Source organism: Thunnus thynnus, chromosome 18, assembly GCF_963924715.1.
Source record: "Thunnus thynnus chromosome 18, fThuThy2.1, whole genome shotgun sequence".
NCBI classification, from domain to species: Eukaryota; Metazoa; Chordata; class Actinopteri; order Scombriformes; family Scombridae; genus Thunnus; species Thunnus thynnus.
This window is the reverse complement of record NC_089534.1, coordinates 24,479,576-24,496,922: the sequence shown is the minus strand read 5'-3', so window position 1 is coordinate 24,496,922 and position 17,347 is coordinate 24,479,576. Positions and strand designations below refer to the sequence as shown.

The 17,347-nt window shown below is 39.0% G+C and overlaps 1 protein-coding gene across 2 annotated transcripts in view; it reads left to right on the top strand.

Annotated features, from left to right (window-relative positions):
- Positions 1 to 15,754, top strand: part of scara5 (scavenger receptor class A, member 5 (putative)) — a 110,129-nt gene extending 94,375 nt beyond the window's left edge. For both annotated transcript variants that reach the window (XM_067573245.1, XM_067573244.1), the window contains exon 12: positions 6,484 to 15,754. In XM_067573245.1, coding sequence (XP_067429346.1) covers positions 6,484 to 6,617 — 134 coding nt within the window. In that variant the 3' untranslated portion in view covers positions 6,618 to 15,754. The remainder of the gene's footprint in view (positions 1 to 6,483) is intronic.
- Positions 15,755 to 17,347: the final 1,593 nt, after the last annotated feature.

The following is a 17,347-nucleotide window of genomic DNA, read 5'->3' as shown; positions in this document are numbered from 1 at the left end:
ATCAATGAGGAGACACAGACACCAAACAGACATCACAGAGAATCAGTTACAGAGGACAGAAAAAGTGGTATTCAACAATATCCAGGACCGGCTGATTTTCTGCAGACAGGCTTGTTTTTTGTCAGCACAATTTTAAATTTATCGTCATTTTGGATTTTTCAGACAGCCTAAAAATAGACTTTTTATCCACCGAATCAAATTGTCCCTGTATGTTCCCCTTAAATCCCTCAATGTGTTGGATACACTTATTTGTGAAAAGTGTCGTAAATTTGTGCTGTAAAAATGTGTGTTGAGACCCAGAGTAAACGGTTTAAAGGTCCATGTCGATTAAAGTAAACCCCCAGAAGGCACAGCAGCAGAGCAGCTGGGGCTCATGTACAACAACGCCGGACCTGGCTACCGCTGCAGCCCCATGTGCACTTTACCCAGTGCATACCTCATTTCTACTCTGTGCGTGGCTGCACGGAGCCATGTGCGCTTGGTGTTTCATGCTGCTTTCAAGATGTCAAATCTGCAGCCAGTTTCTCTTTGTTATGTTACGTTGTGAATCGAAGCAGGAATGTTTGAAGCAGATGGTTTAACTGAGATGCTGGTGTCCTGGTTTTTGCTATTTTTATTCAGCTATCAGATTTCAAATTGTGACATTGTGATCAGATTTTTCAGACATATGCTTCATTTGTACGTTTGTAGACAAATTCCATTTTCTAATTTGTCTGTTTGTCCTGGAAGACGAGTCCCTCGTCTGTTGCTCATCCTGAAGTTTTTCCCCTTTTTCCCCCTGTTTTTTTTTTCTTTTTTTTTTGGTTAAATCTGAATCAAATGTCTAAAGACAGACAGTGTTGCACAGTATGTCGTAAGCCATTAGAGACTCATGTCTTTAAATCACAATTTTGGCCTATGTACTGTAAAATAAAATTCATTCAACTTGCTAACCAACCTACATTTTATTAGTATTGGTTTCTGTGGGGAGTTTATGAGTCCAGTGATGATCTAAACACTTCAAAACTTTATACATATTTTTTTAAATCTTTAGTTGCTTTCATTGAGCTTTGATGTAGTAAAAACAGAGAAACAGGCAAGCTTGAAACGGACAGAACTGGAAGCATACCCGTCTCCAAACCCTAGTCAGCACTTTTAGAGAACATACTGTATTTCATACAGTACATCTATAAAAATACAAAAACACACATATATTGAAGTCTCAGCACCATTTCAGTCAGGCCAGTGTAGCCTCAGAGCTGCCGTTTTTCTCACTACTGATGAAGTTCAAGAACTAGAGTTAGATTCTGGACTTCTCTGTCTGCATGAAGTAAGTGAAAAATGCTTTCCTCCTGTGAGGAAAACTGTAATGGAACAACACAACATAAAACACATCAGTGGCAGACGTGCTGTCTAACACAGTCCCAGTGAGAGTTTTGGAAACATTTCGATATTGCATGGCTCATCAAACATTCTGATATGTCTGCATGACTTCCATGTCACATGCTGCTGCATCTTCTATCAATTTTCTTAAATGTACTTTCAGTGGAAAAGAAGGAAAAGTAGACAGTTTGATTTTCCAGTGCAGTGAGTCATGCTAAAAAATGTAGTCTTTGCAGGCCAGATACCTGAAGTTGTAGATGAAAGCTGTAATGACAGTTTTGATTGATTATGTTCGAGTCTTGTCAAACCTATCAATTAATTGAAGAGCATGGTATTTCCGTGATTAAATGAGGCCTTCCATCAAAGATACAGTTTGAATTTAAACAATAATTTAATATCTTTAGCTTGAAAAAAGAGTTTTCCATGATGCAGCTCATACTAAGATTTAATGTTTAAATCACTCATGAAAGAATAAAAGCCATTTAAATAAATGAAAAAACACATCAATTACAAGTCCAATAAACATTTTACCTGCAGGATAAATAGCTCCACACTACTCTGTCTCATGAAGGTACCCAAAAACTGACTCTGTCAACACTAAATCACATGCAGCAGCAGTTTTGAGCAACTGATGATGCTGTCAGAAGCATAACATTCCTACTATATAATACACTCACTCACGCACTGGCGCATACGCACACACTTATTGCTATCATTGTTATTATTGTATGAATAACATCATTAAGCTGGCAGTATTATCTTTCATTTAGGATTTTTTTTTATCATTTTCTTTTTTTTTTTTTTTAATTTATTTTAACTTTAATTTCTTTGTTCACCCGTTTCCTCCTGTTGTCTGATCGGCCACACCTTCCTGGCTGGGATGCCCTGATCTCCTGTCCCCTAGGGTGGGGTGGGGGGTCAGGGTTGGGGTGGGGTGGGGTAGGAGTGGCAATGGGGAAGAATGGGAAGAATCGCTCCCCCCATAAGAACAGGCTCTCTCCCAATCGGTTCTGGGGGCTGCTCAGGATGGGTGGGTGGGCGAAATGGTGCGCCCTCCAACAGCCAGCTTCCTCCCCAGGGTCTGGAGGCGGCTAAGGAAGGGAATACCCCAGGCCCACGCAGAAATAAGTAAAATCCAAACTCAAACTTCGGAAGAAAAAGGGGGATTAAAAGGAAGGGGGAGAGGAGAAAAAAACAAAAATTAAACACACAAAGAAAATATTACGAATTGGCTGTACCTGGGATATCCTCCTGGGATATTTCACTTTCCCTATTTACTCCCCCCTCCCGATTTTCCCCTTCTTTTTTTTTCTTTTCTCTCTCTCTCTTTCACACATTTCATATTATAAGCACTAACATCCTAAGTTTTCTTTTCTGCTGTTACCACTGTAAGTCTTCAATGCATGTTTGTCTTTTTACGCAAATCCTGTCATGTCATCCATTTGCTTACGTTCTGTCTTGTTATGTCTTATATCACCTGTTTTGTCTCATCTCACTAAATACTAAAAAAAAAAAGAACCATAACATTCCTCAAAAATATAACCAATAGAGAGAGATATTTTTTGGCTGGACCGCAACAGTGGAGCCAGCCCTATAAATGAATGTGAATACTGTGCGTGAATGTCCGTGACTTAGTGACTGACTGGGTGAATCGAGAAACTAACCATTTAGATTCCCAATGTGTGGCCGGTTTATCCAAATAACACCTATTTGGAAATTTGCTCCTAAGTTTTCGGAGCTGTGAGGAGCCGCTGAGCTTGTGAGACCGGTCGGTCATCTCAGCTGCTAGCAGGCCAACTCTGAGATGATTGGCCAGCCGACGTCCATCGTCTTCCAGGGGAGAACATGATCTGATGAACTGATCTGTGCAGCTCTTTGGTAATTTACCTCTGGCCCTGATGTCTCCGTAGCATTTTCATATATGATATAATTCCTTTTGGAAAACAAATGTTGGTCTCACAGATGAAATCTAACAATTGTAGCTGCTGCATTAGTTTGTCTGAATGTGAAGTGAAGCTTCATGTTTTTACTGGACAGAACAACAGCGCTGCCTCTGGGGCTCTTTATTTACAGATATCACCACATTTCAATAAATATAGATATATTCAAATTAACAGTCTCTATATTAAATTTTGATTTATTTTATTAAGCTACTGCTCTGTCTAGCATTTCATACACGGTCCAGCCATATACTAGGTTTTGAGCTAGTCTTGTTTTATTCTGTTCTCAGTGCTGGTTTAAAAATGCTCAAAACTTTTTCTGTTTCGTCACCTGCGTGTGTGTGTGTGTGTGTGTGTGTGTGTGTGTGTGTGTATGTGTGTGTGTGTGTGTGTGTTTTGCACCTCATGGCCCACGTACTTTTCATATAAAATACCTTTACAAATGAGGAATTCATCACCTGTGATAGAAGGAAAGAGCTTTCTGATAACATGAGAAAGCAGCAACAGTTATTATAATTTTCCTTTGCCATGACTGTAGGCTAATGCGATTTTCAACCTCCTGGTCTGTCTCTTATTTTTCTGGTTAGTTGATAGAGTTGAATTAAGGGCACTGGAGTCTCTTTCACAAGACCTAATCATTGGTTCATTGTACTGTTCCCATTATTCTTTAATTCACATTTCTCATCACAAACAATAATCACTTTTCAAATGGTCTTGTTGGGGTGATGATTAACATTTAAGTAATTTTGATCTTGACAGTGCCTTGAACTTTGTGCAAGTTGTAAGATGAAATAAAGTGGAAGATTAGAAGGATGTAAGAGATGAGAGGGCTTGAAAACAGCAAACAGAGACTGATTGAGGAATTTTATTTTCCTTTTGTTGGTTCAGAATTATTTAAGTTTGGCCTCATGAGCATGTTGGCTTGAAACTGGACTACTGGAATACTTCTGATTATACTTATCTGTTGGCTACTTTTTATCCTCTTCTTTTATGACTCTGCCAGAATGATGTTTGTTATATTTGGCATATTGTTTTTTCATCTTCTTTATCTTCTGATATCCTGTTTGAATTTTTACCTGACAGCTCACTTCACCTGAGTGATTAACAGCTTAGATTTAGAGCAGAGCAGTAGAAATGGCATTTACAAGATACCAGATGCTGCTTTAGGGACATTACTGATGAGTCAGCCTCTCGTCTCACCTATGGGACATAAAACCTTAAGTTATGAATCCTTAAACTTGAGTACCAGCATGTGAGTGCAACCAAATGTCGCTTGATCTCACTCTTATTCCCTCACAGCTGAGTGCAGTGTCCTTAGACCATTCAAAAGTGTTGCAAAACTGAATCGTCTGGTATTGTCTTGAGTCTCCAGTGAGTATGGTTTTACAAACAGGAACCAAAGTTTATAGGAAAACAATATTGCCAAACCTCTGCTTACCAGCTGGAACTGTGTGTTTTATTGCCGGATACAGTATTACACTATCTGATCAACAATTCTATGAGGAAGCCCTGAAAGTACTCGCTGTCTTACTCAAGAAGGTCATAAACAGACACTTCTAATGATGAATGCTTCTTTCATTTACGTGAAGGAGGGGTATCAATGTACTGAAGCCTCTGCACCTAATAAAATTTGCTTCCAAAAACTTCTTGTAATGAAGTTTTGGCAAAAAACATGGGAACAACTGAAGACACTCATCATTTTTCAGCGTGAGAAACTATTACACAAAGGTCACCAAAACCAACGATCATCACCCATTTCATACAATGTGAGAAGACACACACATGCTTCATATGGATGCAGATTTGTCCTCCACATACACTTCTTCTTACATGACAACAAGGCAGCTAAAAGATTTTTTACTTTGCTAATGATATGGAAAAATGTGTGGCAATCACAAATTGCAGCTGGTGATTAAACTCACAAACCCACAGTCAACATGTTCACTCTCTGCAGTTAGATCACTTTGACTGTGTGCGCATGAACAAGAGGGAAAGTGATACATGAATGAGCCATCAGAGGGAACGATGAACTTGGACTGCTGGTGTTGAAGACCAGATGGACTTTTTATCTTCCAAATAAGTTATGGGTTGACTTTTGATCTTCAAAATTACGAGGAAAAAGTAGGGGGTTATTGTTTTCATTGACTGCATTCCATATTTCTACCTATATACTGCACTTTAGATGGGGGACTTCTCTTTGAGTGTCTTGGGAAAGGGGTTTCAAGAACTTTTTTATGTGTGTTTTTTGGTTTTCATTTAACAATAGGCAGAATATGACCAGAACTAATAAAAAGAAGGGAAAAACAAAAGGAAAACAGATGGGAGAAACAAAATAAAAACAACAAAAAAAGGTTCAGAAGTTTCGGATCCCTGAGCCCCCCCACATTCACAGGCAACATGCCCCACTCTGTGCATCACCTGTCCAATGCACACTTTCTATTTGGATGTCTATTTAAGGTGTCAGAACTATCCAGGTGTTTCTTTACTGCACTATAAGAATTTTATGCTTGCTTCATTCAACCCCACCACCAACCAGGCATCCACTTGCAGGCTCTGACTTTAGTCCCATGGGAAGATATCTTCTATCGTCACTCTCAGTCTCTCTCTCTGTGTAAATGTATGCTGCCAGGAGTGATGAGATCAGAGCCAAGACAACATCAGGCAACATTAACTATATTGTAGTTCTGCATTCACATTTGAAGAATCTTTCCCACGTGAGTTGTGGTGTGAGCTTTCATGTCATCTGGCGACCCAAGAAGGTTGTAACAAAGGTGGTCAAGTGAGCATTTAAAATACTGTGCATTGATAAAATTATGTTAAATTTAGGTTTGATTACTTTGAACGACGGACTTTGGCTGACATGAGGCATCAATGTTTGCTTGGTTTTCAGGCACATCTGTATTATTAAGTGCCAAGTCGGATATATTGGAGCTTTCAGAAAAATCCCAGTTATTAGTACAACTTGGATGACTGAAACTCATGATTACAAGAACTCCGATATGACATGAATGCAGCATTCGACTGAGATACAGAAAGTTGTAATGACAATGTGCAAAAAGACATCTCAAGAAAAGCTGTGCAACATCAGAGCAGAGACATCAAGCTCCACATCAGAAATAGTTTGTACTTGTGTATTTTGTAGTCCAAAACTATAATGTAATGTCTCTTTCATCCTGTGCAGGCACAGGTCTGATCTGGATGGATGACGTGGCATGTACAGGGACTGAAGACACCATCCACCAGTGTAAGTTCTCTGGTTGGGGCAAAACCAACTGTGGCCACGTGGAGGACGCTGGTGTGACCTGCGCCATCTAAACCATCACGATCCTGACACTGCTGCAGCAGCCAAACATCTCCTCAAACAAGTGCCTTCAACTTTTAAGAAGCTTCAAGGTGGACATTTCCCCACCATTTGTCCCAGAGGTGTCATATTAGCTGTGTGTTGCTTGTTTTACCTGCATAAAGTGCCACCTCACCTGTGTGAACTAGATCTGCAGCTTTTTTAGAAGTTTATGACTAAACGTGACCTTTTTAACCACAAGACTGAAAAAAGGGGCCAATGAAAATGCAGAAAAATTTCAAACTTTGAGCAACAAAGTTTTCATTTTATTAAGCAGTGCACCATATGAGCTGGTACGCAAGGGGAGGATCGCAGGACAGGACTCGTCATCAGGACTGAATTACAGATCTCACCTGTCTTCCATTAAGGGTCTGTGGTCAGCTTTCATAGGAGTAGGGTGAAGTTGCCCTCAGAGGCTCGTCTGGGGTCATATTTGTTGTTTTGACCCCCAGTTGAAGGGGAGCTGATCCAACAACTTCATCAACCTAGAGTCTACATGTGTCAGCTGAGGAGCTGAAATGACACAAAAAGAAACTGACAAGACTGTGTCAATGACAAACTGTTCTTTCGTTTGCAGGCAGCTGCTCTTCACAGTATTATGTAGGAATGGCTTTTGAGTGATGCTTAATATACCAATGTTGCCTTATCATGATATACTACATAGCATTGCCTGGTAAGCATTGATTTGGTGATTTGTAGATCAAAAGCTGGCTAGAAGTCTGAGTTAAAGGATAGGTTCACATGTCTGTGAAGATTCTCAGTAATCCAGGTCATCGTTATCGAAAGAGGGTTGAATCAAGGGCGGCTGGACTTGGTTGTAGATACTTCTTGATTCAACCCTCCTTGGATAACCATAACCTGGGTGACTGTGAATCTTCACTGAAATCTTACTAAACATTTTGGGATGAACACCCTCAGAATGACACGAGACTATGAAAGGACAGCCAGGAAAATTGCAGACTACAGAAACCACCTACGGTTTAACCTGAGATGCCGACAACACAGACTCATACCAAACAGCCTACGTCTAGGTTCTACGGTGAAAAGCCACAGAGCTAGAATGATCCTAGAGAAGACGCAAAACCAGCTACTGAATGAGAAAGTGAGACAGGTCCATTTCCCCATTGAAGCTTTGAATAAGGAGGCTGACAGCTTACTCCAGAAATTGAAATCACATCTGCCCAGTGCAGTCTTGGAAAAGGTCACTGATTTTATTGAGAAAGCACAACTATCTCAACACGCCAAAAGCAAGGAAAGACAGACACGGAAATTCCAAAACCTACAGTCATGAGCCAGCAACGCTAAGAAAGCTGAAGACCTTACCTGGAGGCAAAATAAAGATAATTCCACACTGGACGAAACATACAACAGATGGGTGAAGAACCTGTCAGACAGAGAACCCAATCAGAGCAAGATGTCCTAGCCAAAGGATTAAACTTTGCAATCACACAACACCATTTACAAATAGTTGACTTCATCACAGCAACAGGATCATCCATAAGGAAAAAAAACTTAACGGAAGAACGGCAGAACAGCTCAGGTTGAAGGTATCGGCAGCACTTTCCAACACAAAGGCATCCCCTTCCAACCTCACTATCAAGGAAAGGAAGGCTGTGATGTCACTGAGCAAAGACCAATACATCACCATTCAACCAGCTGATAAAGGAAGCTGTACAGTGGTCCTAAACGCAGTGGAATACCATGCCAGGGTCACCATATTACTCAGTGACACTAATACATATGAAACACTGAGGCGAAATCCACCAGTGGATACAAGAAAAAGGCCATAGAATGTTTACAACAGCTACAGAAGGAGAAAACCATCAATCATGATCAATATCATTGCTTGTATCTTGTAGAAGCGATCCGATGCATGTATGGGCTCCACAAGATTCACAGAGAAGGATCCCTCCTCAGGCCCATTATCATCAGCATCAACTCAGTTACTTACAACAATGCCAAACATATGTCTACCATCCTAGCCCCCTTGGTTGGTAACACTCCTCACCATATTCAAAACTCCAGGGACTTTGTGAACAAGGTTTGAGGATTGAAACTGGACTCAGATTTAACCATGGTGTCCCATGATGTGACCTCATTGTTTACATGCATCACAAATATGTAGGCAGTGGAAACAGTAAGGAAACAACTGCTACATGACAACACCCTTATGAATAGAGCTAGCCTCAACCCAGACCAGATTTGCAAACTGCTGGACCTCTGTCTGAACACCACCTATTTCCATAACGGGGGGTTCTACAGACAAAAGCATGGCTGTGCCATGGGCTCACCAGTATCTCCCATTGTGGCCGACCTCTACATAGAAGAAGTAGAAAGCAGAGTCCTGAACTCCTTCAGAGGAACAGCACTGAGCCAGGTTTAGATATGTGGACAACACATGGATAAAAATTAAAATTCAGGAAGTGCAAGCCTTCGCAGAACATATTAACTCAGTGGACAGTAACATCAAGTTTACATGAGAGGAAGGAGCAACAACTTGGCCTTTTTGGACTGTGCCATATACATTGAAAAGGACAGGAGCCTCCACATTGGAGTATACAGGAAACCCACACACACAGTCCAATACTTACTCTTTGACTCTCACCACCCACTGGAACATAAACTAGGAGTTATCAGAACCCTGCACCACTGAGCTGATAATGTACCAACAAGTGCCTAGGCCCAAGAGAAGGAGCACAAACACCTGAAAGATGCACTTAAAGCCTGTGGACACACTAACTGGACCTTTGTGAAAACAGCCACTAGATCCAGTAAGAACACCAACACAGTGGGTGGTGAAGAAAGGAAGAATAAACACAACAACATCTTCATTTCATACGTGCTGGAGTATCTGAGAAACTCGGGAGACAACACAGACTCATAACAAACACCACATCCCTGTGTTTTTTTCAAACCCAGCAACACACTAAGACAGAAACTGGTCCACCCAAAAGATAAACACCCACTGTACGCCTACTGCTCAGCACCAAACAACAGACAAAGTAGTTATTAGCTGGTGAGGAAAGAACATTGAACCTCTAGCAGCTAATGAACCAGATATTTTCTCAGGAGTTGGTGGAGACCAAAAAAGAGCTAAAAGGAGAATGGATATTTGACTGACATTCATCAGGTGGCCAGGACATGATTCAAAAGAAATGCTAATGTTGCTCTGTGTCTGTTGGATGTGTAAAGAGGCAATTGTTTGCTAATTCATTGGCCATAACAACTTTTTAAGGCCATAACATATGTTATGTTTTCAGATTGTTGTGGAGTTTTGCTGTTGCTTTTTTGTTTTAACCTAGATATCAAACCATCTTTTAAACTGAAAATCACCAAATCAGTGCTTACTGGGAGCTTTATATTTATAAAAAAAAATTTAAAAAAAAGAAAGCGCAAAAGAAAAATCTGCAACTAATAACTTTGGAAAGTGTTATCAGTGGCAGTAGTTGAGGGATGAAGTGATTAGGAAGAAGAGAGGACAGATGAGTATAAACAGATGGATGCATGGACGCCTGCCCTGGACGATTTATAACTGTGGGTCTGTCACTGTTAACTGCCAAAAGTTTGGTTGTTTCAGCATTAATGCACATACACATGCATGCATACACACCAAACCAACCACAAAGGACAAGCTTTTTCTTCAAAGTTTTATGCCTCTCTCAGTGGGGCTTAATCTTTATGGCTGCTCTCAGATCCAAAAAAACTGGTACCTCCCTTCTTCTTCAAGCCAACAGGAGACATCAAGCTGCAGGTTGGAATGAAATATATGCACTAACCTGTCTCTTTACCCAGTCATGTTTTACATTTGAAGAGGGCTTTAGAGGGAAAACATTGTTAAGTGCACCTTAGAATTTGGCAAACTCACAAACCTCCTTTTTTCCCCCAAGGGCTCCTATAACCTATAGTAAAATCTCTCTGTGTAAGCTGTCCTAGTTTAAACAAATCAAGAATTGTCTGGCCCACTTTTTCTACTTATTATGAAAATGAATCTGCACGCATGCTGTGCATTCACAATTTTGTGTCCAAGTTAGAGGAGAAAAATGTTTTGGATATGACTTTGACTCTTTCATGTCACCATAGCCAGAAATGACTTTTTCTACCTTGTGTTTAAGTGCCTTGGTGTTTGTTGGGGGTTTCTGTTTTAAACCAGAAGCTGGAAAGGGGGAATGGGGAAAATGAGGTGAGAAACCGGACTCAGTGAACTGATGTGTCTCAAAAGAAACTTGCAATAGAAGTGGGAATTGTGGGTGGGTAACTTCTTTCCTTACTACATTTTTCTGCAAAAGCTTCACTCAGTTGCTCAATACAGACCAGGTATTATTTACCTCTGATTAAGAATAATTTTTGCAACTTTACATACCTTTTTTTTTAACATTCTCAATGAGCACAATGAAGTTCATTACAAACATTATGATACCCTATAATGAACAGTAATGACAACTCTCTGGGCTACCAGGAAGCTAATTGGTTATCTTTCTCATTTTCACTTGCTTACTGTCGTCACTGTGGAGACACCTTGTGTTTTTGTTTGTTTTTTGGTTTTCTTTTAACAATGTTATATTTACACATACTTTTGTGTGAATTTTTGAGGTCTTACAAATGTAATTTTCAGTGTATCCTTCCTGCATGATAAATGCCTATGTCTCTGAAACGCCACAACACAGGCTTTCCATAAATAAATAAAAAAATCTCCAGGCCCAAGCCAAGTTAAAGGATATGGCTGGCAGTCTTCTATATTTTTCCTATTGTCAACAAATCTCATGTGCAGAGCCAAACCAACAATGAATTGATCTACTTCAAGAACTATGTGTGTATCCAAAGTCTCATATATCTTATTCCTCTGTGCTGTAGACCTCTGTTATTGTCCAAAAACTATTAAAAAGATGTCAGTGAGCCACACCACTGCACTGGGTGACATGTTCCTTCATTACGAAAAGTTTGTACTAAAATTCAAATATACAGGGTGGTACAAAGTCAAGAGGTTGTGTGATGTGTAGCACAACAAGCTAGTGAAACTCTGTAAACTGAACACAGAGGCGTCTGCCTTACCAGAACTACTCTCCAGAGACTGAAAACATGATCACTGTTATTGGTCTATGGAGCCATTTCTAAACAAACTTATGTACCCAAACTCTTTGTAATGAAGGAACATGTAACGGTGTGACTCACTGATGTGTTTTCAATAGTTTTTGGACAACAACTGAGGTCCACGGCACAGAGGAATACAATATATCAGGCTCTGGATACACACACAACACTTGTAAATGGATCCGTTCACTGTTGGTTTTGCTCTGCACATGAGATTTGTTGACAGTAAGAAAAATATAGAAAATCGCCAGCCAAATCCTTTAGGTTTTCATTAGGGTTATTTTTTCAGACTCGACAAAGCTGCTCCAGAACCACAGAAAACATTACACTGCTGTTCTTGCAGGCTGAGTAACACACTTCATTCCTGGTAAACTAATCTTCACATATTAAATTTGTCCAGTTCTACTTTAATAATATTTCAAAGAGGAGACAAGAGTAACTTTTATGTAATAATACACCAGCTTGACCTGCAAACTGGAGCTGTAATGAAAAATAATGTCCCTCTGGCCTGAAATGCTGCAGATTTATTTACATTTTCAGATATCAAGCAGGATGATTTGTTGGAATTCTTTTCACTGCATAAATCTAGATTTAATGTGTGAAATGCAAAATGTGTCTTAGGAGCAGCTGATGTGCCATGGCAAAACCTCACAATCATATATTTAAAAAATAGTTAACTGACTTAGGTTTAGTTTACTGGCATCACTTTGAATTAGTCCTGGGCACTCAAGTCCTTCAAATGTTAAAATGAAAAGTAAAACAGATAAAAAGTGACAGAAATCTCACTGCCAAAGTTTCCCATTATAACACCACTATGCAATTACCACTCAGGTTTGTTTAATACTGAAGAATTTTGCTTCAGGTGAACATTTTCATGAAAGAGTTTCACAGTACAATTTAAATTACAACAGGAACTTACAGTCCTTGATAAACAGTTAATATACAGTATATACTGTATATGCAGTAGTATGAGCATGAGGTGATATTAAAAAGGGGTGAACTGAAAGAAACTAGTGGAGTATTATGGAACAAATTCAAATTTTACAAGTCTATAGAGTTGTGTACTTTCCAACACGTGTGCATGATTGAGTGTACCACTCTAAAACACACACATACACACACTTGTACAATATCTGCTCTGTTTTTATGTGCACTACCGAAGCAAAGCTGACAGTACGACTGAGTGGCGACCAGGCCTTTGTGTATGATCCTGATGTCTCTCATTCATCTTGCAGAGGCATCACATTCAGCACTTTGGCCGTGGAGTTATTACTTAAAGCTCTTTCTTTCTAAAACAACAGCCAAAGATAACACCCAGGGCTCCATCGGTATATTTTCACTCTGCTTATTTGTCATCTCCTCTTTAGAAAAATAACCCTGTGTTAACCGGAGAAGCATAGATTGAAATTCCTCTGAAACTTTTTCTCAGAATATAGTTTTACACAGGTTTTGAGAAATGTGTATGTACTGGTAGTACGTATTCTGTTGCAGTATTCTACAGTATTGATACAAGCAGGTAATATTCATTAATATTCATTTAAACTATGTTGAATAGTACAGTATTTTGATAGCAGGAGACTCATATAGCATTAGCACAGCTATGGAGAAATGGCAGTGTTCCCAGCTTTTGTTTCTATGCTTATCTGCCACTGAAGAGACACAGTTCATTAACTTTTCCATTTTCTTTTTAACTTGAGAGAGGCTAACTGGGAGGAACAAAGACAAATGTTTAAAGGTTAACTCAAGTGTTAAAAGGGATCATTATTGTGACATTTTGATAATCTGAATCCAATGTTTACCTCAAAAATAGCTTGTAGTTAGTCTGTTCTGATCTCACATTAGTCATAATAATCTGTATTTTCCAGCAGATTGGCTTTTACTTAAATGTCTGTCAGAAGCAGAGCTGCTCTGGAGGTTCATGTACACCACAGTGGGCAGAAATCAGTGTTTTATAGCACACGCTCCCTAACTGGCTTACTGTATTGGCAAAATATTAATGGCAATGGCTACTTTTTTGATCTTGGATGGTAAGTTAGGTTAACTACAGCACCTTATCTAGATAAGTACCAGGACTTGTGGCTGCTACTAAAAGTCATGTAAACCAAGTAGTTAACGTAAACAATAAAGGAGGGTAGATTATTGGTTAGAGTTTGGTGCCCTTTCTCCTTTCAACATTTGACCAACCAACTAAATCAGGGTCCATGACTTAATGGGTCTCAAATTTCTAAATATTTAAAATAGACGAATAAAAGCAAATAATTAAAGGAAAGCACAACTTGAATAAAAATTTGAAAACTGCTGCACACTGTCTCAAGGTTCAAGGTGAATTTTAATTGTTATACAATGCAGGATTACACAATGAAATTCAGTTGTAGCCCGCTCCAAGCTACACAGACAGATAATGTTAAATCTTAAAATATTTGCAAATAATAGTGCAAAAAAGCTTGAGGTACTGTTTACTGCTGGAATATTTAGAAATTAAATAAATACCCAATGAAGATCAACCAGACCAAAATGTTGTTAACTAATATATTTTCCAGCAGTAAGCGAGACAGTGTGCAGGATTTTTCAATTTTTTATTCAACATATGAGTCTTTAAAATCTCCGAAACTCACTCGCATACCAAGCGACTCCACCAGGCATCCTGACCCAAAGGTGAAGAAGCTCTGAGGCAGCGGTTAAAATTGGATTAACATTTATAACAATGTGACTCCTGACTGTCACCTTTAGGTCTTATGTCTTTGCTGTTAGCGAGTGGTAGCTACCAGTACTTTACAGACAGTTCATAATTAGTTAGGATTAAAGAATAGTTTTGACATTTTGGGGAACATGCTTCATATTTACCATACAGACATGAAAGTTGTACTGATCTTCTCTGAACTCTGTGCTAGAAAGTGAATAACTGTGTTTCCCAAAATGGCAAACTATTCCTTTAACTATAGATTATTCCTTATGCTGTGAAAAGTTAAAAAAAAAAACAAAAAAAAAAACCCACATATTTGCAGTTGTTTCTCCACTAATTCTGCTTGGTCTTAACATTTAGCTTTTTTTGTATATAGTACACATAGCTACCTTGAAATATTCAGAATCCCAAGAAATAGCGACACCTTCATCTTTGTCATATTTGTCCTTGTTATTATGTCTCTGTGCTACAAACTTTGCCTTCATTCAAACAACTTTAACTCTACTTCAGAGTGGTTCTGCCTCAGAGAAATGTAACTAAAACTCCAAGTTGCCAGTAAATTTGAATTCTGGAGAACTGGAGCAACAGGTGATGTTTCTGCAGACCCATCATCTGATGAGCTTTTGAGTGCAGAGACACACTTCAGCCAGCTTAAATATCACAATAACTGTTCTCATATGTTTCATGATGGACGGACTACAAAGCTCACAATGCCAGCCTTCCCTCTGGCTGACTCTCTTCTCACAGCTAAATACATCTTGACTGATGTTCCTTCCTGGCTGAGTCGCAGCCTATCAGATATCAGAAGGATAAAACTGTTGTGATTTGAGGCTCCTCTGACCTCAGATCAGTGCTCAAAAAACTCTTTGAAATACTTTGTCTTTGAAAATGTAAAGCAGCCTAATGCCATACCTTTGATAGTTAGAGCACATTGCAAAGCAATTTAAACCAAGTGTACTTAACCACTTAAATGTGTCATTTTTTCCAGTACAGACTTTAAAGTGCTTGGTTTTTAATGTTTACTTGGTTTTATGTCATTACAGATGTAAAGACCTTACTATTTTACTTTGGGATAATGGCTCCTCTGTGTATACATGTCTGTTGTTTTTTTTTTATCACATTGTGCTGGTCATTAGACATATAAGGGCTATGGAGTTAACAAAATGCATACAAAAATAAATGCCTAAATCAAACATGATTATGTCAAGAAAATACTTGATACACAGTACTTCACGTTTGCTTAAAAAAGTACACAATGTTTTACTTGTTGTGTTGATTTGTACCACTAAAATGCTGTATATGCACTGCTGAAGTAATAAAATGTAGATTTGTTTAAACAGGTGAACTTTGTTATTCCTGATAACATTGTAGAGGTGAATTGGAAACAGACACTTTTGAGACGTCAACAGGTGAAGAAAGCGGGAGGAAGTTCACTTGGATGTGTGTGTGTGTGTGTGTGTGTGTGTGTGTGTGTGTGAGTTGCACACATGATCACAAACACTGAAGCACATGGGTGTGTACAACATATATGTATGTGCCTTGATTGACATTTCTGAGGAGTAATTACAAGTATGAATGTTTCCACATGTGCGGAGGATGTAGAAATGATTGGATGAAAAATCACCTGATCTCCAACACACATGTCCAACAGTCAGAACAAAGACTGTGAGGTCAGTTTGACGAAAGTCAGCATGGTTTCACTTATCCTACAGGAAGGTAAGACTTTTTGGATTTGATACAGTAAAAATGTAAAAGTATGAAAGTGGAACTACTTTTACACATATGTATGTAGGTGCTTGGTTGGATGGATGTGCCCTGCAGAACAGACATTTTGACCCACATTTGAGAAGATTTAATGCCTACAGTAAATGTGACAATTTCATTTGCTGCTGGTTTAGTAAAGAATTACACAGCACATATGTAACACTACATAGTGCAGGGAGATTAAAGTTGTAACAGTACAACCTATTATGAGGCTCTCTTTTCAATAAATCATTTGTTTAGCTTTGACCATCTGTTTCTCAAGATGTGGTACATTACCATTACCAGAGTGCTTCATCAGCTTATTTTATTTGTGCTACATGTCACAACCTCTTGACTTTGTACTGAAGTTCTTTGCGAAATTTACAAAAACATGTTCCCACGCATCCGCAGTTGCGTCTGCAGTGCAAGGAATTACTCTCCAGAGACTGAAAATGTTATCACTGTTATTCGTTTTTGGAGCAGTTTATAACCAAACTACTGTAAACGTAGTCTTCAGGACGAAGGAACATGCGTAACAGTGTTACTCATTGACATGTTTTTTTATAGTGTTTGGACAACAACGGATGTTTGCGGCACAGAGGAATAAGATACATCAGGCTTTGGATATACACACAGTAAGTAGATCAGTTCATTGTTTGTTTGACTTTGCACATGAGATTTGTTGACAGTAAGAAAAATATAGAAAATCACCAGCCTCATCCTTTAATATTGAAATGGACAAACAGCAGCATCTGTGTCTTCACATGCAAAGATTTATTAGACATTTTGTTTCTCTGTTTCTACACACATGATAAAATCAAACTTCTTATGGGACCCTGGAGGGTCTATAAAGAACCATTTCCAGAGATCTGACGCATTAAATTAGTAAAAACATTGGTCCAATTTTTTTTGTTTACCACCACAAACAAAGAAGAGGAAGACAACAATGCATCAACACCAAATGAAGGCAGCTGCCATCTCTCCCTTAATCTATTGGCATTTACAAGTGCTGGTTAGACTTTGGTTAGAGGTTAGAGGACACATCCAACTATACTGAGGTTTTTGTTCTTGTGCAGGCGAGAAGAGAGATGTTTGAGGATAGATGCTGCATGTGTGCACTACAGCAAAAATTTCATTCATGGGCTGTGGTTCTGTGTGATTCCAGATGTAAAAAAGCCACATTCTCACCAT